This window comes from Tachypleus tridentatus, chromosome 6 (assembly GCF_004210375.1).
Source record: "Tachypleus tridentatus isolate NWPU-2018 chromosome 6, ASM421037v1, whole genome shotgun sequence".
Classification (NCBI taxonomy): domain Eukaryota; kingdom Metazoa; phylum Arthropoda; class Merostomata; order Xiphosura; family Limulidae; genus Tachypleus; species Tachypleus tridentatus.
The window spans coordinates 4184345-4206759 of NC_134830.1; the positions used below are offsets into that span (position 1 = coordinate 4184345).

Sequence of the window (22415 nt, forward strand, 5' to 3'; positions counted from 1 at the left end):
ATATAATAAGAATGTATGTCACTACAGAGTATATAATAAGAATGTATGTCACCACAGAGTATATAATAAGAATGTATGTCACCACAGAGTATATAATCAGAATGTATGTCACCACAGAGTATATAATAAGAATGTATGTCACTAAGTAGTATATAATAACAATGTGTGTCACTACAGAGTATATAATAAGAATGTATGTCACCACAGAGTATATAATAAGAATGTATGTCACTACAGAGTATATTATAAGAATGTATGTCACTACAGAGTATATAATAAGAATGTATGTCACCACAGAGTATATAATAAGAATGTATGTCACTAAGTAGTATATAATAACAATGTATGTCACTACAGAGTATATAATCAGAATGTATGTCACCACAGTATATAATAAGAATGTATGTCACTAAGTAGTATATAATAAGAATGTATGTCACCACAGAGTATATAATAAGAATGTATGTCACTACAGAGTATATAATAAGAATGTATGTCACCACAGAGTATATAATAAGAATGTATGTCACTAAATAGTATATAATAAGAATGTATGTCACCACAGAGTATATAATAAGAATGTATGTCACCACAGAGTATATAATAAGAATGTATGTCACTACAGAGTATATAATAAGAATGTATGTCACCACAGAGTATATAATAAGAATGTATGTCACCACAGAGTATATAATAAGAATGTATGTCACTACAGAGTATATAATAAGAATGTATGTCACCACAGAGTATATAATAAGAATGTATGTCACCACAGAGTATATAATCAGAATGTATGTCACTACAGAGTATATAATAAGAATGTATGTCACTACAGAGTATATAATCAGAATGTATGTCACCACAGAGTATATAATAAGAATGTATGTCACCACAGAGTATATAATAAGAATGTATGTCACTACAGAGTATATAATAAGAATGTATGTCACCACAGAGTATATAATAAGAATGTATGTCACCACAGAGTATATAATCAGAATGTATGTCACCACAGAGTATATAATAAGAATGTATGTCACTAAGTAGTATATAATAACAATGTGTGTCACTACAGAGTATATAATAAGAATGTATGTCACTATAGAGTATATAATAAGAATGTATGACACTACAGAGTTTATGAAAAGTTGTGAAGTTCGAAATTCAGATTTGCAGAATTTGTAGATATGTTAAAATGATTAGGTACTGGGTGTAAATGAACTGGTTATTCTTTGTTATGATTAGGTACTGGGTGTAAATAGATTGGTTATTCTTTGATATGATTAGGTACTGTGTGTAAATAGATTGGTTATTCTTTGTTATGATTAGGTACTGGGTGTAAATAGATTGGTTATTCTTTGTTATGATTAGGTACTGGGCGTAAATAGATTGGTTATTCTTTGTTATGATTAGGTGCTGGGTGTAAATAGTTTGGTTATTCTTTGTTATGATAAGGTACTGGGCGTAAATAGATTGGTTATTCTTTGTTATAATTAGGTACTGGGTGTAAATAGATTGGTTATTCTTTGTTATAATTAGGTACTGGGTGTAAATAGATTGGTTATTCTTTGTTATGATTAGGTAGTGGGAATAAACAGATTGGTTATTCTTTGTTATGATTAGGTACTGGGTGTCAATAGATTGGTTATTCTTTGTTATGATTAGGTACTAAATGTAAATAGATTCGTTATTCTTTGTTATGATTAGGTACTGGGTGTAAATAGATTGAATATTTTTTGTTAATATTAGGTACTGGGTGTAAATAGATTGGTTATTCTTTGTTATAATTAGGTACTGGGTGTAAATAGATTGGTTATTCTTTGTTATGATTAGGTACTGGGAGTAAACAGATTGGTTATTCTTTGTTATGATTAGGTACTGGGTGTCAATAGATTGGTTATTCTTTGTTATGATTAGGTACTGGGCGTAAATGTACTGATTATTCTTTATTATTATTAGGTAATGGTTGTAAATGTACTGGTTATTCTTTGTTATGATTAGGTATTGGGTGTAAATGGACTGGTTATTTTTTGTTATGATTAGGTTCTGGGTGTAAATGGACTGGTTATTCTTTGTTATGATTAGTTACTGGGTGTAAGTGGACTGGTTATTCTTCGTTATGATTAGGTACTGGGTGTAAATGGACTGGTTATTCTTTGTTATGATTAGGTATTGGGTGTAAATGTACTGGTTATTCTTTATTATGATTAGGTATTGGGTGTAAATGTACTGGTTATTCTTTGTTATGATTAGGTATTGGATGTAAATGGACTGGTTATTCTTTGTTATGATTAGGTACTGGGTGTAAATAGATTGGTTATTCTCTGTTATGATTAGGTATTGGGTGTAAATAGATTGGTTATATTGGGTTAAATTATGATTATGATTAGGTACTGGGTGTAAATAGATTGGTTATTCTTTGTTATGATGAGGTACTGGGTGTAAATAGATTGGTTATTCTTTGTTATGATTAGGTACTGGGTGTAAATGTACTGGTTATTTTTTGTTATGATTAGGTTCTGGGTGTAAATCCACTGGTTATTCTTTATTATGATTAGTTACTGGGTGTAAGTGGACTGGTTATTCTTTGTTATGATTAGGTACTGGGTGTAAATGAACTGGTTATTCTTTGTTATGATTAGTTACTGGGTGTAAATTAGCTGGTTATTCTTTGTTATGATTAGGTACTGGGTGTAAATGAACTGGTTATTCTTTGTTATGATTAGGTACTGGGTGTAAATAGATTGGTTATTCTTTGTTATGATTAGGCACTGGGTGTAAATGAACTGGTTATTCTTTGTTATGATTAGGTACTGGGTGTAAATGAGCTGGTTATTCTTTGTTATGATTAGGTACTGGAAGTAAATAGATTGGTTATTCTTTGTTATGATTAGGCAATGGGTGTAAATTAACTGGTTATTCTTTGTTATGATTAGTTACTGGGTGTAAATGAGCTGGTTATTCTTTGTTATGATTAGGTACTGGGTGTAAATAGATTGGTTATTCTTTGTTATGATTAGGTACTGGGTGTAAATGAACTGGTTATTCTTTGTTATGATTAGGTACTGGGTGTAAATGAACTGGTTATTCTTTGTTATGATTAGGTACTGGGTTGTAAATGAACTGGATATTCTGTTATGATTAGGTACTGGGTGTAATTGAACTGGTTATTCTTTGTTATGATTAGGTACTGGGTGTAAATGAACTGGTTATTCTTTGTTATGATTAGGTACTGGGTGTAAATGAACTGGTTATTCTTTGTTATGATTAAGTATTGTGTGTAAACGAACTGGTTATTCTTTGTTATGATTAGGTACTGGGTGTAAATGAACTGGTTATTCTTTGTTATGATTAGTTACTGGGTGTAAATGAGCTGGTTATTCTTTGTTATGATTAGGTATTGGGTGTAAATGTACTGGTTATTCTTTGTTATGATTAGGTACTGGGTGTAAATGAACTGGTTATTCTTTGTTATGATTAGTTACTTGGTGTAAATAGATTGGTTATTCTTTGTTATGATTAGGTATTGGGTGTAAATGGACTGGTTATTCTTTGTTATGATTAGGTACTGGGTGTAAATAGATTGGTTATTCTTTGTTATGATTAGGTACTGGGTGTAAATGAACTGGTTATTCTTTGTTATGATTTGTTACTTGGTGTAAATGAGCTGGTTTTTCTTTGTTATGATTAGGTACTGGGTGTAAATAGATTGGTTATTCTTTGTTATGATTAGGTACTGGGTGTAAATGAACTGGTTATTCTTTGTTATGATTAGGTACTGGGTGTAAATGAACTGGTTATTCTTTGTTATGATTAGGTACTGGGTTGTAAATGAACTGGTTATTCTGTTATGATTAGGTACTGGGTGTAAATGAACTGGTTATTCTTTGTTATGATTAGGTACTGGGTGTAAATGAACTGGTTATTCTTTGTTATAATTAGGTACTGGGTGTAAATAGATTGGTTATTCTTTGTTATAATTAGGTACTGGGTGTAAATAGATTGGTTATTCTTTGTTATGATTAGGTAGTGGGAATAAACAGATTGGTTATTCTTTGTTATGATTAGGTACTGGGTGTCAATAGATTGGTTATTCTTTGTTATGATTAGGTACTAAATGTAAATAGATTCGTTATTCTTTGTTATGATTAGGTACTGGGTGTAAATAGATTGAATATTTTTTGTTAATATTAGGTACTGGGTGTAAATAGATTGGTTATTCTTTGTTATAATTAGGTACTGGGTGTAAATAGATTGGTTATTCTTTGTTATGATTAGGTACTGGGAGTAAACAGATTGGTTATTCTTTGTTATGATTAGGTACTGGGTGTCAATAGATTGGTTATTCTTTGTTATGATTAGGTACTGGGCGTAAATGTACTGATTATTCTTTATTATTATTAGGTAATGGTTGTAAATGTACTGGTTATTCTTTGTTATGATTAGGTATTGGGTGTAAATGGACTGGTTATTTTTTGTTATGATTAGGTTCTGGGTGTAAATGGACTGGTTATTCTTTGTTATGATTAGTTACTGGGTGTAAGTGGACTGGTTATTCTTCGTTATGATTAGGTACTGGGTGTAAATGGACTGGTTATTCTTTGTTATGATTAGGTATTGGGTGTAAATGTACTGGTTATTCTTTATTATGATTAGGTATTGGGTGTAAATGTACTGGTTATTCTTTGTTATGATTAGGTATTGGATGTAAATGGACTGGTTATTCTTTGTTATGATTAGGTACTGGGTGTAAATAGATTGGTTATTCTCTGTTATGATTAGGTATTGGGTGTAAATAGATTGGTTATTCCTTGATTATGATTAGGTACTGGGTGTAAATAGATTGGTTATTCTTTGTTATGATGAGGTACTGGGTGTAAATAGATTGGTTATTCTTTGTTATGATTAGGTACTGGGTGTAAATGTACTGGTTATTTTTTGTTATGATTAGGTTCTGGGTGTAAATCCACTGGTTATTCTTTATTATGATTAGTTACTGGGTGTAAGTGGACTGGTTATTCTTTGTTATGATTAGGTACTGGGTGTAAATGAACTGGTTATTTTTTGTTATGATTAGTTACTGGGTGTAAATTAGCTGGTTATTCTTTGTTATGATTAGGTACTGGGTGTAAATGAACTGGTTATTCTTTGTTATGATTAGGTACTGGGTGTAAATAGATTGGTTATTCTTTGTTATGATTAGGCACTGGGTGTAAATGAACTGGTTATTCTTTGTTATGATTAGTTACTGGGTGTAAATGAGCTGGTTATTCTTTGTTATGATTAGGTACTGGAAGTAAATAGATTGGTTATTCTTTGTTATGATTAGGCAATGGGTGTAAATTAACTGGTTATTCTTTGTTATGATTAGTTACTGGGTGTAAATGAGCTGGTTATTCTTTGTTATGGTTAGGTACTGGGTGTAAATAGATTGGTTATTCTTTGTTATGATTAGGTACTGGGTGTAAATGAACTGGTTATTCTTTGTTATGATTAGGTACTGGGTGTAAATGAACTGGTTATTCTTTGTTATGATTAGGTACTGGGTTGTAAATGAACTGGATATTCTGTTATGATTAGGTACTGGGTGTAATTGAACTGGTTATTCTTTGTTATGATTAGGTACTGGGTGTAAATGAACTGGTTATTCTTTGTTATGATTAGGTACTGGGTGTAAATGAACTGGTTATTCTTTGTTATGATTAAGTATTGTGTGTAAACGAACTGGTTATTCTTTGTTATGATTAGGTACTGGGTGTAAATGAACTGGTTATTCTTTGTTATGATTAGTTACTGGGTGTAAATGAGCTGGTTATTCTTTGTTATGATTAGGTATTGGGTGTAAATGTACTGGTTATTCTTTGTTATGATTAGGTACTGGGTGTAAATGAACTGGTTATTCTTTGTTATGATTAGTTACTGGGTGTAAATAGATTGGTTATTCTTTGTTATGATTAGGTATTGGGTGTAAATGGACTGGTTATTCTTTGTTATGATTAGGTACTGGGTGTAAATAGATTGGTTATTCTTTGTTATGATTAGGTACTGGGTGTAAATGAACTGGTTATTCTTTGTTATGATTTGTTACTTGGTGTAAATGAGCTGGTTTTTCTTTGTTATGATTAGGTACTGGGTGTAAATAGATTGGTTATTCTTTGTTATGATTAGGTACTGGGTGTAAATGAACTGGTTATTCTTTGTTATGATTAGGTACTGGGTGTAAATGAACTGGTTATTCTTTGTTATGATTAGGTACTGGGTTGTAAATGAACTGGTTATTCTGTTATGATTAGGTACTGGGTGTAAATGAACTGGTTATTCTTTGTTATGATTAGGTACTGGGTGTAAATGAACTGGTTATTCTTTGTTATGATTAGGTACTGGGTGTAAATGAACTGGTTATTCTTTGCTATGATTAGGTATTGTGTGTAAACGAACTGGTTATTCTTTGTTATGATTGGGTACTGTGTGTAAATGAACTGGTTATTCTTTGTTATTATTAGGTACTGGGTGTAAATAAACTGCCTATTCTTTGTTTTGTCTGTAACCAGCAGTTGCTTTTCTGAATTATTGTTTAGCTAATTTTTGAAGTTGGGTTTGTATTGGAAGAATTGATGTCGACTGTCCACGTGATCTTGAGGGGTGTAATTAGGATGTCGACTGTCCACGTAATCTTCAGGGGTGTAATTAGGATGTCGACTGTCCACGTGATCTTGAGGGGTGGAATTAGGATGTCGACTGTTCACGTAATCATGAGGGGTGTAATTAGGATGTCGACTGTCCACGTGATCTTGAGGGGTGTAATTAGGATGTCGACTGTCCACGTAATCTTGAGGGGTGTAATTAGGATGTCGACTGTCCACGTGATCTTGAGGGGTGTAATTAGGATGTAGACTGTCCACGTAATCTTGAGGGGTGTAATTAGGATGTCGACTGTCCACGTGATCTTGAGGGGTGTAGTTAGGATGTCGACTGTCTACGTGATCTTGAGGGGTGTAATTAGGAAGCCTGCACGGTAGTTTTATTTTGTAGGGATTCATCTTTTGAACATGTATGGGTGACATATTACATGTACATGGGCAACCGTACTGAAAAAGTGGTCTGATATAACATTTGTATAATTACATATACTGAAAAAGTGGTCTGATGTAACCTTTGTATAATTACATATACTGAAAAAGTGGTCTGATGTAACCTTTGTATAATTACATATACTGAAAAAGTGGTCTAATGTAACCTTTGTATAATTACATATACTGAAAATGTGGTCTGATGTAACCTTTGTATAATTACATATACTGAAAAAGTGGTCTGATGTAACCTTTGTATAATTACATATATTGAAAAAGTGGTCTGATGTTGCTTTTGTATAATTACATATACTGAGAAAGTGGTCTGATGTAACCTTTGTATAATTACATATACTGAAAAAGTGGTCTGATGTTGCTTTTGTATAATTACATATACTGAGAAAGTGGTCTGATGTAACCTTTGTATAATTACATATACTGAGAAAGTGGTCTGATGTAACCTTTGTTTAATTACATATACTGAAAAAGTGGTCTGATGTAACCTTTGTTTAATTATATATACCTAAAAAGGGGTCTGATGTAACGTTTATATAATTACATATACTGAAAAAGTGGTCTGATGTAACCTTTGTATAATTACATATACTAAAAAAGTGGTCTGATGTAACCTTTGTTTAATTACATATATTGAAAAAGTGGTCTGATGTTGCTTTTGTATAATTACATATACTAATAAAGTGGTCTGATGTAACCTTTGTATAATTACATATACTGAAAAAGTGGTCTGATGTAACCTTTGTATAATTACATATACTGAAAATGTGGTCTGATGTAACCTTTGTATAATTACATATACTGAAAAAGTGGTCTGATGTAACCTTTGTATAATTACATATACTGAAAAAGTGGTCTGATGTAACCTTTGTATAATTACATATACTGAAAATGTGGTCTGATGTAACCTTTGTATAATTACATATACTGAAAAAGTGGTCTGATGTTGCTTTTGTATAATTACATATACTGAAAAAGTGGTCTGATGTAACCTTTGTATAATTACATATACTGAAAATGTGGTCTGATGTAACCTTTGTTTAATTACATATACTGAAAAAGTGGTCTGATGTAACCTTTGTATAATTAGATATATTGAAAAAGTGGTCTGATGTTGCTTTTGTATAATTACATATACTGATAAAGTGGTCTGATGTAACCTTTGTATAATTACATATACTGAAAAAGTGGTCTGATGTAACCTTTGTATAATTACATATACTGAAAAAGTGGTCTGATGTAACCTTTGTATAATTACATATACTAAAAAAGTGGTCTGATGTAACCTTTGTTTAATTACATATACTGAAAAAGTGGTCTGATGTAACCTTTGTATAATTACATATATTGAAAAAGTGGTCTGATGTTGCTTTTGTATAATTACATATACTGATAAAGTGGTCGGATGTAACATTTGTATATCTTAAGTATAGACTGCTTTTTTGGTTCTTACAATTCTTCTCAGATATATAATTATTTTGCTTGATTTCTCTATGATTTTGTTAAAGTTGTTTGTTCATGTTAGGCATGGTTTGTATGTCCATGTTAGAGCATGGTTTCTTTGTCCACGTTAGAGCATGGTTTCTTTGTCCATGTTAGAGCATGGTTTCTTTGTCCATGTTAAAGCATGATTTGTTTGTCCATGTTAGAGCGTGGTTTAAATTCATACCTAAAAATTTAATGACTTCACAGAAAGGTACAGTGGTGATATGTTATGTAATGTAATATCAAGGTTGTTGAGGTGTTGTTATGTAATGTAATATCAAGGTTGTTGAGGTGGTGTAATGTAATGTAATGTTAAGGTTGTTGAGGTGGTGTTATGTAATGTAATATCAAGGTTGTTGAGGTGGTGTTATGTAATGTAATATCAAGGTTGTTGAGGTGGTGTAATGTAATGTAATGTTAAGGTTGTTGAGGTGGTGTTATGTAATGTAATATCAAGGTTGTTGAGGTGGTGTTATGTAATGTAATATCAAGGTTGTTGAAGTAGTGTTATGTAATGCAATATCAAGGTTGTTGAGGTGGTGTTATGTAATGTAACATCGGCTACTGTTGAGGTGGCGTGTTATGTAATGTAATATTAAGGTTGTTGAGGTGGCGTAACGTAAAAATAATATCAAGGTTGTTGAGGTGTTGTTATGTAATGTAATATCTGGTTGTTGAGGTGTTGTTATGTAACGTAATATCAAGGTTGTTGAGGTGGTGTAACGTAACGTAACGTTAAGGTTGTTGAGGTGGTGTTATGTAATGTAATATCAATGTTGTTGAGGTGGTGTTATGTAATGTAATATCAAGGTTGTTGAGGTGGTGTTATGTAATGTAATATCAAGGTTGTTGAAGTAGTGTTATGTAATGCAATATCAAGGTTGTTGAGGTGGTGTTATGTAATGTAATATCAAGGCTGTTGAGGTGGTGTTATGTAATGTAATATCAAGGTTGTTGAGGTGGTGTTATGTAATGTAATATCAAGGTTGTTGAAGTAGTGTTATGTAATGCAATATCAAGGTTGTTGAGGTGGTGTTATGTAATGTAATATCAAGGCTGTTGAGGTGGTGTTATGTAATGTAATATTAAGGTTGTTGAGATGGTGTTATGTAATGTAATATCAATGTTGTTGAGGTGGTGTTATGTAATGTAATGTTAAGGTTGTTGAGGTAGTGTTATGTAATGTAATAGCAAGATTGTTGAGGTGGTGTTATGTAATGTAATATCAAGGTTGTTGAAGTGGTGTTATGTAATGTAATATCAAGGTTGTTCAAGTGGTGTTATGTAATGTAATATCAAGGTTGTTGAGGTGGTGTTATGTATATCAAGGTTGTTGAGATGGTGTTATGTAATGTAATATGATTATTACATGTAAAGTAATAAAAATAATAAAAAATAATAATAAAATAATACAACAATAATAATAATAAACTAATAATAATAATAAAATAGTTGAATAAGATTTTGAATGCGAGTCAACAAAATCTATGACATGACCTTTGACCAGTGACCCGTAAAAATAAGGTTAAAATAAAAGTTTCAAAACGATTTGAATGGGTAATAAATAAACTTTATTATGAACGTACCATGTGAGGTCTTTGTCCTTAAATTAAAAAATAAAACTTTGATTTTGTAGAGTATCACATAATGTTTGTGCTCCGTTGTTACGTTATGTCACAAATTATGCACTCTGAGTACATTTTTAGCTATCATCAATTGTATTGAAAAGATTGAAAACTATGATTTATCGTTTTCAAACGTTGAAAGTTTACGCTATTATTAATATTACGGTACATTAACTCCAATAATTATTATCACTTTTTTATCACATCGAAATAAATCTGTCAGCTTTCAAAACTGTTCCCATTCAACTTCTGTAAATATATTATCAAATAGCTGAGGCCCTGTAATAAACTTCAAGGTAACCATAATTGTAGTTGACAACATGTTTATCTCTTGCTTCTCACAAAGGTAAGAATTATCTTATGTGAATTTTTGTTTTGATTTATAAGAGGCAGCTATGTTACTTATATGTTTACTACTTGAACTATGGGAGATTTACTTAGGTGCTAATGATTTATGCCCCGACCAACACTCCTAAAATTACGTATTCTGTGTGATTAGTTAGGATCTAAAAATGATAAGGGTACAAGACCCGATGGCCATCATGATTACAGTCTCTAATAATACGATAAAATATCACGAGTATTCTCATATATTACAACTGTGAACCTTTAGGTATTTGACCTTAAAAATTAGTTGTCTCACAATTCTATTGGGCGTTCTTTACATTGAAAATTTTAACATGCTAAATATGATGTAATTTTAACATATACAAATGTTAGAGTACTAAATCTGATGCAATTTTAACAGTTAAAGACACTAAAGAATCCAATTTGATACAATTTTAACCAACTAAAGAAATTAAAGTATCAAATATTACACAGTTTTAAGAAATAAAAATACCAAAGCACCGATTCTATTGTATCTGATCAACATAATGTTCAACAATTGGTATGTTTGGATTGCGCTGATCTACCTAATCTTCAACACTTTGAATGTTTGGATTGCTCTGATCTACCTAATGTTCAACGCTTGGAATGTTTGGATTGCCCTGATCAACCTAATGTTCAACACTTGGAATGTTGGGATTGCCCTACCAGATCTAATGTTCAACACTTGGAATGTTTGGATTGCCCTGATCTACCTAATGTTCAACACTTTGAATGTGTGGATTGCTCTGATCTACCTAATGTTCAACACTTTGAATGTTTGGATTGCCCTGATCTACCTAATGTTCAACATTTGAAATGTTTGGATTGCCCTGATCTAACTAATGTTAAACACTTGGAATGTTTAGATTGCCCTGATCTACCAAATGTTCAACACTTGGAATGTTTGGATTGCTCTGATCCACCTAATGTCCAACGCTTGGAATTTTAGATTGCCCTGATCTAACTAACGTTCAACACTTGGAATGTTTGGATTGCCCTGATCTACCTAATGTTCAACACTTGGAATGTTTGGATTCCCCTGATCTACCTAATGTCCAACGCTTGGAATTTTGGATTGCCCTAATCTAACTAATGTTCAACACTTGGAATGTTTAGATTGCCCTGATCTACCTAATGTTCAACACTTGGTATGTTTGGATTGCCCTGATCCACCTGATGTTCAACGCTTGGAATGTTTGGATTGCCCTGATCTACCTAATGTTCAACACTTGAAATGTTTGGATTGCCCTGATCTAACTAATGTTCAACACTTGGAATGTTTAGATTGCCCTAATCTAACTAATTTTCAACACTTGGAATGTCTGGATTGCCCTGATTTACCTAATGTTCAACACTTGGAATGTTTGGATTGCCATGATCTACCTAATGTTCAACGCTTGGAATGTTTGGATTGCCCCGATCTACCTAATGTTCAACGCTTGGAATTTTGGATTGCCCTGATCTACCTAATGTTCAACGCTTGGAATGTTTGGATTGCCCTGATCTACCTAATGTTTAACACTTGGAATGTTTGGATTGCCCCGATCTACCTAATGTTCAACGCTTGGAATGTTTGGATTGCCCTGATCTACCTAATGTTCAACGCTTGGAATGTTTGTATTGCCCTGATCTACCTAATGTTCAACGCTTGGAATGTTTGGATTGCCCTGATCTAACTAGTGTTCAACACTTGGAATGTTTAGATTGCCCTGATCTAACTAATGTTCAACACTTGGAATCTTTAGATTGCCCTGATCTACCTAATGTTCAATGCTTGGAATGTTTGGAATGCCCTGATCTACCTAATGTTTAACACTTGGAATGTTTGGATTGCCCTGATCTACCTAATGTCAAACGCTTGGAATGTTGGATTACCATGATCTACCTAATGTTCAACGCTTGGAATGTTTGGATTGCCCTGATCTACATAATGTTCAACACTTGGAATATCTGGATTGCCCTGATTTAACTAATGTTCAACATTTGGAATGTTTAGATTGCCCTGATCTACCTAATGTTCAACACTTAGAATGTTTGGATTGCCCTGATCTAACTAATGTTCAACACTTGGAATGTTTAGATTGCCCTGATCTAACTAATGTTCAACACTTGGAAGGTTTAGATTGCCCTGATCTACCTAATGTTCAACGCTTGGAATGTTTAGATTGCCCTGATCTACCTAATGTTCAATGCTTGGAATGTTGGATTACCCTGATCTACCTAATGTTCAACACTTGGAATATCTGGATTGCCCTGATTTAACTAATGTTTAACATTTGGAATGTTTAGATTGCCCTGATCTACCTAATGTTCAACACTTGGAATGTTTGGATTGCCCTGATCTAACTAATGTTCAACACTTGGAATGTTTAGATTGCCCTGATCTAACTAATGTTCAACACTTGGAAGGTTTAGATTGCCCTGATCTACCTAATGTTCAACGCTTGGAATGTTTAGATTGCCCTGATCTACCTAATGTTCAACGCTTGGAATGTTTGGATTGCCCTGATCTACCTAATGTTCAACACTTGGAATGTTTGAATTGCCCTGATCTACCTAATGTTCAACGCTTGGAATGTTTAGATTGCCCTGATCTACCTAATGTTCAACACTTGGAATGTTTGAATTGCCCTGATCTACTTAATGTCAAACGCTTGGAATGTTTGAAATGCCCTACTAGATATAATGTCCAACACTTGGAATGTTTGGATTGCCGTGTTGCATCTCATGTTCAACTCTTGCAATGTTTAGATTGCCGTGTCACATCTAATTTTAAACACTTGGAATGTTTGGATTGTCTTGCTACATCTAATGATCAACACTTGGAATGTTTGGATTGCCGTGGTACATCTAATGTTCGACACTTTTTAATTACCAAATCCTTCAAAATACTTAGAAAATATAAAAAGCACTTTGCATTCTTGCTCCTTGTGTCTGAATAGCTAAAGTATTTTATGTTAGATTTTCAAATCGGCAGTCGTTTGTTTGTAAAAAACAGAGAACTGTTGGGCATGTGCACTGCAGGGAAGTTGGATCACGTCATATACGGACACTCTTAACTTGTATTTCTATATACAAGGACCGTTTCCTTCTTCTGAACAAAATAGCGAAGTGGACCCACCGTGTTTATGGTGTTTAACCTTGTATTTGTAACCTCCATTACAACTTGAACATGTCAGTATTAACTTGGCAAACTAACAACACAATCCCACAAACAGTGAAATGAACAAAATTTTAACTAACCTCTAATGGAAATCGCTTTTCAATGTATGTTATGTAGCCTTGGACGTCACGAAGGGAAAACAACAGCAATGCTAGCAGTAGGTGTTTCGACATCTCGTTTTGTTCCTATTTTGTTATAAACTTACGACAGATCGATGGTATTTATTCTGAACAAAGTTTTAGATAACTGACAACGACCCCAGAGATAATGGTGACGAAATGACTACTATTTAACAATCATAATCCCCTTTCCAGATAAAATAAAGATAAAGAACAGTATAACGTTTAAAGCATCATTGCATGGAAAATAGTGTTAACAATTTCAACGATTTTGACTAAATAAATACATTAAGAATAAAGATCGAATGTTAAAGAACGGAAGTTCACGGGTCATTTCAACTTAAGGTGATAATGTACCACGTATTTTAAACGATATCTACCCCAGCTGTCTTTTATATTGAACGGGTGGACATAAAGGAAGGCAGCAGGGAGAATATTTGGTTTCCTTAGCTTTATTAATAATTTACCTAGACACGAATTGGTAAACTGGAAGGATAGTTGATTTGTTTAGTTTTATTAATAGCTTATCTAGACACGAACTGGTATACTGGAAGGATAGTTGGTTTATTAAATTATATTAATATCTTACGTTGACACGAACTGGTATACTGGAAGGATAGTTGGTTTATTTAGTTTTGTTAATATCTTACGTTGACACAAACTGGTATACTGGAAGGATAGTTGGTTTATTTAATTTTATCAATATCTTACGTTCACACGAACTGGTATACTGGAAGGATAGTTGGTTTATTTAGTTTTATCAATATCTTACGTTCACACGAACTGGTATACTGGAAGAATAGTTGGTTTGTTTAGTTTTATTAATATCTTATCTAGATATGAACTGGTACACTGGAAGGATAGTTGATTTGTTTAGTTTTATTAATAGCTAATCTAGACACGAATTGGCATATTGGAAGGATAGTTGGTTTATTTAGTTTTATTAATATCTCACGTTGCAACGAACTGGTATATTGGAAGGATAGTTGGTTAATTTAGTTTTATTAATATCTTACCTATACACGAACTGGTATACTGGAAGGATAGTTGGTTTATTTAGTTTTATTAATATCTCACGTCGTCACAAACTGGTATACTGGAAGAATAGTTGGTTTGTTTAGTTTTATTAATATCTTATCTAGATATGAACTGGTACACTGGAAGGATAGTTGATTTGTTTAGTTTTATTAATAGCTAATCTAGACACGAATTGGCATATTGGAAGGATAGTTCGTTTATTTAGTTTTATTAATATCTCACGTTGCAACGAACTGGTATATTGGAAGGATAGTTGGTTAATTTAGTTTTATTAATATCTTACCTATACACGAACTGGTATACTGGAAGGATTGTTCGTTTATTTAGTTTTATTAATATCTTACCTTGACACGAACTGGTATATTGGAAGGATTGTTGGTTTATTTAGTTTTATTAATATCTTACCTTGACACGAACTGGTATACTGGAATGATAGTTGGTTTATTTAGTTTTATTAATATCTTACGTTGACACGAACTGGTATACTGGAAGGATAGTTGGTTTATTTAGTTTTATTAATATCTTACCTAGACACGAACTGGTATACTGGAAGGATAGTTGGTTTATTTAGTTTTATTAATATCTCACGTCGTCACAAACTGGTATACTGGAAGAATAGTTGGTTTGTTTAGTTTTATTAATATCTTATCTAGATATGAACTGGTACACTGGAAGGATAGTTGATTTGTTTAGTTTTATTAATAGCTAATCTAGACACGAATTGGCATACTGGAAGGATAGTTGGTTTATTTAGTTTTATTAATATCTTACCTTGACACGAACTGGTATACTGGAATGATAGTTAGTTTATTTAGTTTTATTAATATCTTACGTTGACACGAACTGGTATACTGGAAGGATAGTTGGTTTATTTAGTTTTATTAATATCTCACGTCGTCACAAACTGGTATACTGGAAGAATAGTTGGTTTGTTTAGTTTTATTAATATCTTATCTAGATATGAACTGGTATACTGGAAGGATAGTTGATTTGTTTAGTTTTATTAATAGCTAATCTAGATACGAATTGGCATACTGGAAGGATAGTTGGTTTATTTAGTTTTATTAATATCTTACCTAGACACGAACTGGTATACTGGAAGGATAGTTGGTTTATTTAGTTTTATTAATATCTTACGTTGACACGAACTGGTATACTGGAAGGATAGTTGGTTTATTTAGTTTTATTAATATCTCACGTTGTCACAAACTGGTATACTGGAAGAATAGTTGGTTTGTTTAGTTTTATTAATATCTTATCTAGATATGAACTGGTACACTGGAAGGATAGTTGATTTGTTTAGTTTTATTAATAGCTAATCTAGACACGAATTGGCATACTGGAAGGATAGTTGGTTTATTTAGTTTTATTAATATCTTACCTTGACACGAACTGGTATACTGGAATGATAGTTAGTTTATTTAGTTTTATTAATATCTTACCTAGACACGAACTGGTATACTGGAAGGATAGTTGATTTATTTAGTTTTATTAATATCTTACCTAGACACGAACTGGTATACTGGAAGGATAGTTGGTTTATTTAGTTTTATTAATATCTCACGTCGTCACAAACTGGTATACTGGAAGAATAGTTGGTTTGTTTAGTTTTATTAATATCTTATCTAGATATGAACTGGTATACTGGAAGGATAGTTGATTTGTTTAGTTTTATTAATAGCTAATCTAGATACGAATTGGCATACTGGAAGGATAGTTGGTTTATTTAGTTTTATTAATATCTCACATTGCAACGAACTGGTATATTGGAAGGATAGTTGGTTAATTTAGTTTTATTAATATCTTGCCTATACACGAACTGGTATATTGGAAGGATTGTTGGTTTATTTAGTTTTATTAATATCTTACCTAGACACGAACTGGTATACTGGAATGATAGTTGGTTTATTTAGTTTTATTAATATCTTACCTAGACACGAACTGGTATACTGGAAGGATAGTTGGTTTATTTAGTTTTATTAATATCTTACGTTGACACGAACTGGTATACTGGAAGGATAGTTGGTTTATTTAGTTTTATTAATATCTCACGTTGTCACAAACTGGTATACTGGAAGGATAGTTGGTTTATTTAGTTTTATTAATATCTCACGTTGCAACGAACTGGTATATTGGAAGGATAGTTGGTTAATTTAGTTTTATTAATATCTTACCTATACACGAATTGGTATACTGGAAGGATTGTTGGTTTATTTAGTTTTTTTAATATCTTACCTTGACACGAACTGGTATACTGGAAGGATAGTTGGTTTATTTAGTTTTATTAATATCTTACTTTGACACGAACTGGTATACTGGAAGGATAGTTGGTTTATTTAGTTTTATTAATATCGTACGTTGACACAAACTGGTATACTGGAAGAATATTTGGTTTATTTAGTTTTATTAATATCTTACGTTGACACGAACTGGTATACTGGAAGGATAGTTGGTTTATTTAGTTTTATTAATATCTTGCGTTGACACGAACTGGTATACTGAAAGGATAGTTGGTTTATTTAGTTTTATTAATATCTTACTTTGACACGAACTGGTATACTGGAAGGATAGTTGGTTTATTTAGTGTTAGTGATTTTTTATCGAGATAAGAGTTGGTTTAGTGGGTGAATAGTTGGTTTGTTAGATACTTCATAGACCCACCGTCAGGGGGCTCTTCACAGTTAGAAATCTGAAAGATTCACCACCAGGGTTTAGCATACCGTTAGAAACTTTATAGACACACTGCTAATTTTAAGTATATTCAAATTATTAAAGGTACGTAATAAGCGACCTGAGCTCCATCTGTTTAGGGAAATCGAAGTATGCATTTTAAATTGTAAGTTCTTAAACTTATTAATGATCCACCTGGTGGCAACATTCTATAAAATCTATTGATTATTTAAAGGTCGTTTTATTTATTGGAAAAATAAGATACTTTTCAATGAAAATATTCAAATTATTTATTTAAGTTTATGGAAAATTAAGAGAAGTTTTAAAAAATTCCAAAGATCAGTTACTTCAACAGTCTTGTTGTTTTTCTTCAAAGTCACACAAGGAATAGTTACACACAGTCATTCTTAGCTTTGAACTAATAAGATCCAGGGAATACAGTTAGTTAACAGATCCAACCGACAAACTTCAGGTCACTCTTGTTTGACCGAATAGCAGGAATTGGCTGTCACTCTTATAATGCGCCCACGGCCACTAGGTTCGCAGCATACTTTGGAGCTAATGAGACGCGAAATGGGGAACCTTCTGACCGACAGTGTGGGCACGCTAACCCTCAGGTCCTAGGTTGTTACCTATCTGTTTGTTCATTTTAATATTTCTGTGATCGCAGATAAAGTTTCAACAAATCATTTCTTTAGTATATCGATCTATCAAGCTGAACTAATGGCTCTTGAAGCAGTAGCTTATTAAACATAACGTATTAATATGGTAGATGCACATACATATATTATAATAACAAGGCTGTACATACCAGGCCCCGCATGGCCAGGTGGGTTAAGGCGTTCGACTCGTAATCCGAGGGTGGCGAGTTCGAATCTCCGTCGCACCAAATATGCTCGCCCTTTCTGCCGTGGGGGCGCACAATTCGTTGGTAAAAGAAGGGACTAAGAGTTTGTGGTGAGCGGTGATGACTAGCTGCCTTCCCTCTAGTCTTACACTGCTATATTAGGGACGGCTAGCACAGATAGCCCTCGTGTAGCAGACATTTAGTATTATAATAACAAGGCTGTATATACCAGGCCCTGACGTTTAGTAAAGGTTACAAGTTTTTGTGTAAACAAACAATTAAATTTTTTAATGAAATATTTTTACTCAAGTTTTGTTTGTTAAATATCGAATTCGTTTGATTATTTTTTACTATATTGACCTTGTAGTCCTGCTTAGCTAACTTTATGAAACGTATATTGATGCAGTGCGCGTGCATCCGTATAACCGTATCCAATAACATAAAATTGATCAGGTCTTGACTATGTGTTAATGGACTAGTATTTTGTAATATACAGTCACATTTCAATTATTATACATTATATGTGTATAAAGATTACTACTATTTAGAAATGAATTATTAAACCTATTTTTCTTAAAATACAAAACAATAATTACAGAAGTAAAGCAAACAATTATCTCTTCTAGCCACGACCTTTGAACTCTGTTGCTGCTGGCCACAGGTTGCTAAGCCTTTTCAAACTTCGCATGAAGTGGATATCAAAGAACGTTTTTTTAGGTTTTATATATACAGTTGAACAACCAAAAAATCATTAATAACTCTACTGATACCATGGAAATATACTATAATTTATTAAGTTTAGTAAGTAGGATGTATTTAGGTTTAAAAAAGTATGAAACTTCGAGCAGACTGAAGACACAACCTACCTTCAATCTTGGTTTGAAAAACTCAGTAGCCTTTTCACAGTTTAAAGTAGCTGAGAAAACCAATAGGGGCCATTCTGATCTGTCGATTGGTTATTCACATGTCATATACTGTATATAGGATACTAAAAATGGTTTCTAAGAAGGGTAAGAGGTAAAGAGGGAGCCACTGTGTTTGATTCAGTACATAAGCCATTTCTCAACAAAATAAAAAGATATGAGGTTCTTATTTTATATTCTAGCTTGTCAATATTAGTAATTTGAGTTCTTATTTTGCACAAAACTAAAGACACTACTGTGACATAAAAAACATCTAATTTTGAACAGTGCTGCATTCAAAATACCACGTGACTAACTAAAAGCTATTTTTAAATGTGTTCTTTTAACATTTACATTTAAATTAACTTGTATATAATATTAAAGTTTTAACAATAACATGATATTTGGTTCCAAAGTTATTGAGATAAATTCATAAAATTGTAGTTCAATAAAATATTGAATGTAAGTCAACAAACACGATGACATGACCTTTGACCCGTGACTCGTCACGAAAGGGTTAAGATGACATGATCTGAAGATTAGAGAGCTGTACTCGCTATCTGCGGGGTCACAGGGTCGAATTCATTCACTTTGAGTCGTGATGTCGTTATAATTGATGGTCAATCCCACTGTTAAAATAAGGTTGTCCAAGAGTTGGTGGTAGACGATGTTTCATTTCTATATTAGAAACGGATGTAGCAATTAGGCATTTGAAGGTTGTCCAAGAGTTGGTGGTAGACGATGTTTCATTTCTATATTAGAAACGGATGTAGCAATTAGGCATTTGAAGGTTGTCCAAGAGTTGGTGGTAGACGATGTTTCATTTCTATATTAGAAACGGATGTAGCAATTAGGCATTTGAAGGTTGTCCAAGAGTTGGTGGTAGACGATGTTTCATTTCTATATTAGAAACGGATGTAGCAATTAGGCATTTGAAGGTTGTCCAAGAGTTGGTGGTAGACGATGTTTCATTTCTATATTAGAAACGGATGTAGCAATTAGGCATTTGAAGGTTGTCCAAGAGTTGGTGGTAGACGATGTTTCATTTCTATATTAGAAACGGATGTAGCAATTAGGCATTTGAGTTGCTTTTGGCGAAATCCAACAAACAAACTCTCTTGAGATAATTAGAATAACACCTTCTGACGTAACTGAAGGAATACCTTGTTACAAACGGATGCCTTCGTTTATTAAGCGGCCGTTTCTATGTATTTTACGAAGTGATAATAGTGTTTCCACAAACCCTTATCATTGGTCTATTCATGTTCTCGGAGTAGTCAGAAGTAGTGTTAATGTTATCACATGTTATCGTGTTTTGATTAAGCAAGACCTTGTTCATATATGAAATTCGAGTGAAGCGGGAACACTTCTCGATCTTTTGAAATTGGAATTTTATCAGTAGTTGCTGAACACTTGACAGGCAAACAGAGACTGGCATAACCAGGTGGCTAGGTCGCTTTACTGGTAATTTGAGGGTGGCGGGTTTGTATCTTCTCCTACCAAACATGTTCGCCCTTTCAGCTGTGGGGACGTTATAATGTGGAAGGTCAATCCAACTATCCGGTGGTAGCAGAATATCAAGAGCGCACAGAAATATATATATATTGAAAAGGGATTTTCAACTGGAAAAGTGCGTACACTTAAAACTTACAGAAATGTGTACATTAGAAAGGAAATTTCAATTCGTACGTTACCTTAAACGTACGTAGGCCTAACAACCGACACTGATCTTGTTGATTTTTCCTTGTTAGTACAGTAGACTAAAATTGACGATTAACAAATCATAACTTTAGACCTTTTTAACTGCTTTAATAGCAAAGAGAAGATTCAGTTTAATAAGAATGTTTTTTGTGCGAGATTTAATGTTCAGTATTTGAACGTACACAGTAAATATATTATGGTATATGGTCACCAAATGATTCCTGATCCCTTTATGTAATTTTAAATTTCATACAAGCTTTGAATTTTCTGTACATATTGCAAAAACAACTCAGTCGGGGGAACTGCTAAGTTCCTCTCGTCCTAGTTACTCACGTAACTGGGGTAGTAAACAAAGGCATCACAGGATTTTCTTATTGCATTACTTCTTGTAAGTTCAGTCTTCTGCAGCTAGGAATAACCAGGTCCTTTAAGTATCCTAGCCTTCTGAAGCTGGGAAGAACCAGGTCCTTTAAGTATCTTAGCCTTCTAAAGCTAGGAAGAACCAGGTCCTATCAGTATCTCAATCTTCTAAATATAGAAAGAAACAGGTCCTTTAAGTAACATAGCCTTCTGAAGCTGAGAAGAACCAGGTCCTTTAAGTATCGTAGCCTTTTGAAGCTAGGAAGAACCAGGTCCTATCAGTATCTCAATCTTCTAAATATAGAAAGAAACAGGTCCTTTAAGTAACATAGCCTTCTGAAGCTGAGAAGAACCAGGTCCTTTAAGTATCGTAGCCTTTTGAAGCTAGGAAGAACCAGGTCCTTTAAGTATCCTAGCCTTCTGAAGCTGGGAAGAACCAGGTCCTTTAAGTATCTTAGCCTTCTGAAGCTAGGAAGAACCAGGTCCTATTAGTATCTCAATCTTCTAAATATAGAAAGAAACAGGTCCTTTAAGTAACATAGCCTTCTGAAGCTGAGAAGAACCAGGTTCTTTAAGTATCGTAGCCTTCTGAAGCTAGGAATAGCCAGGTCCTTTAAGTATCCTAGCCTTTTGAAGCTAGGAATAACCAGGTCTTTAAGTATCCTAGCCTTCTGAAGCTAGGAAGAACCAGGTCCTATAAGTATCCCAATCTTCTAAATCTAGAAAGAAACAGGTCCTTAAATGCCCTAGAATTCTAGTGCAAGGGAGAACCAGACACTTTAACTTTCGTAGTCTTTTTAAGCTATGAAGAACTGAGTCCTATATCTTTAAATTCTTCTGCAATGTTATATTTGTTGTCAGTTACCTAAGTTTTGGCTAGATTCGTTTTAACCATTTTCTTAATAATCGTTATCTTTGATCTCTTGACTATATTATAATTTTTATTTTCTACTTTTTCAATATTATTTTAATTTGTGAACTCAGGTCTCAAGTTGGTCAAAGTTTCACAAAAATCTTCCATTTTACTTCTGTTTCTTCTCGGATAAGTTGC

At 33.1% G+C, this 22415-nt stretch overlaps 1 protein-coding gene across 3 annotated transcripts in view; it reads right to left on the minus strand.

Moving 5' to 3' along the window:
• LOC143251855 (beta-hexosaminidase subunit beta-like) overlaps window positions 1-13965 on the minus strand; it is a 231626-nt gene extending 217661 nt beyond the window's left edge. For all 3 annotated transcript variants that reach the window (XM_076503135.1, XM_076503134.1, XM_076503136.1), the window contains exon 1: window positions 13808-13965. In XM_076503135.1, the coding sequence (XP_076359250.1) occupies window positions 13808-13900 (93 nt within the window). In that variant the 5' untranslated portion in view covers window positions 13901-13965. The remainder of the gene's footprint in view (window positions 1-13807) is intronic.
• Window positions 13966-22415: the final 8450 nt, after the last annotated feature.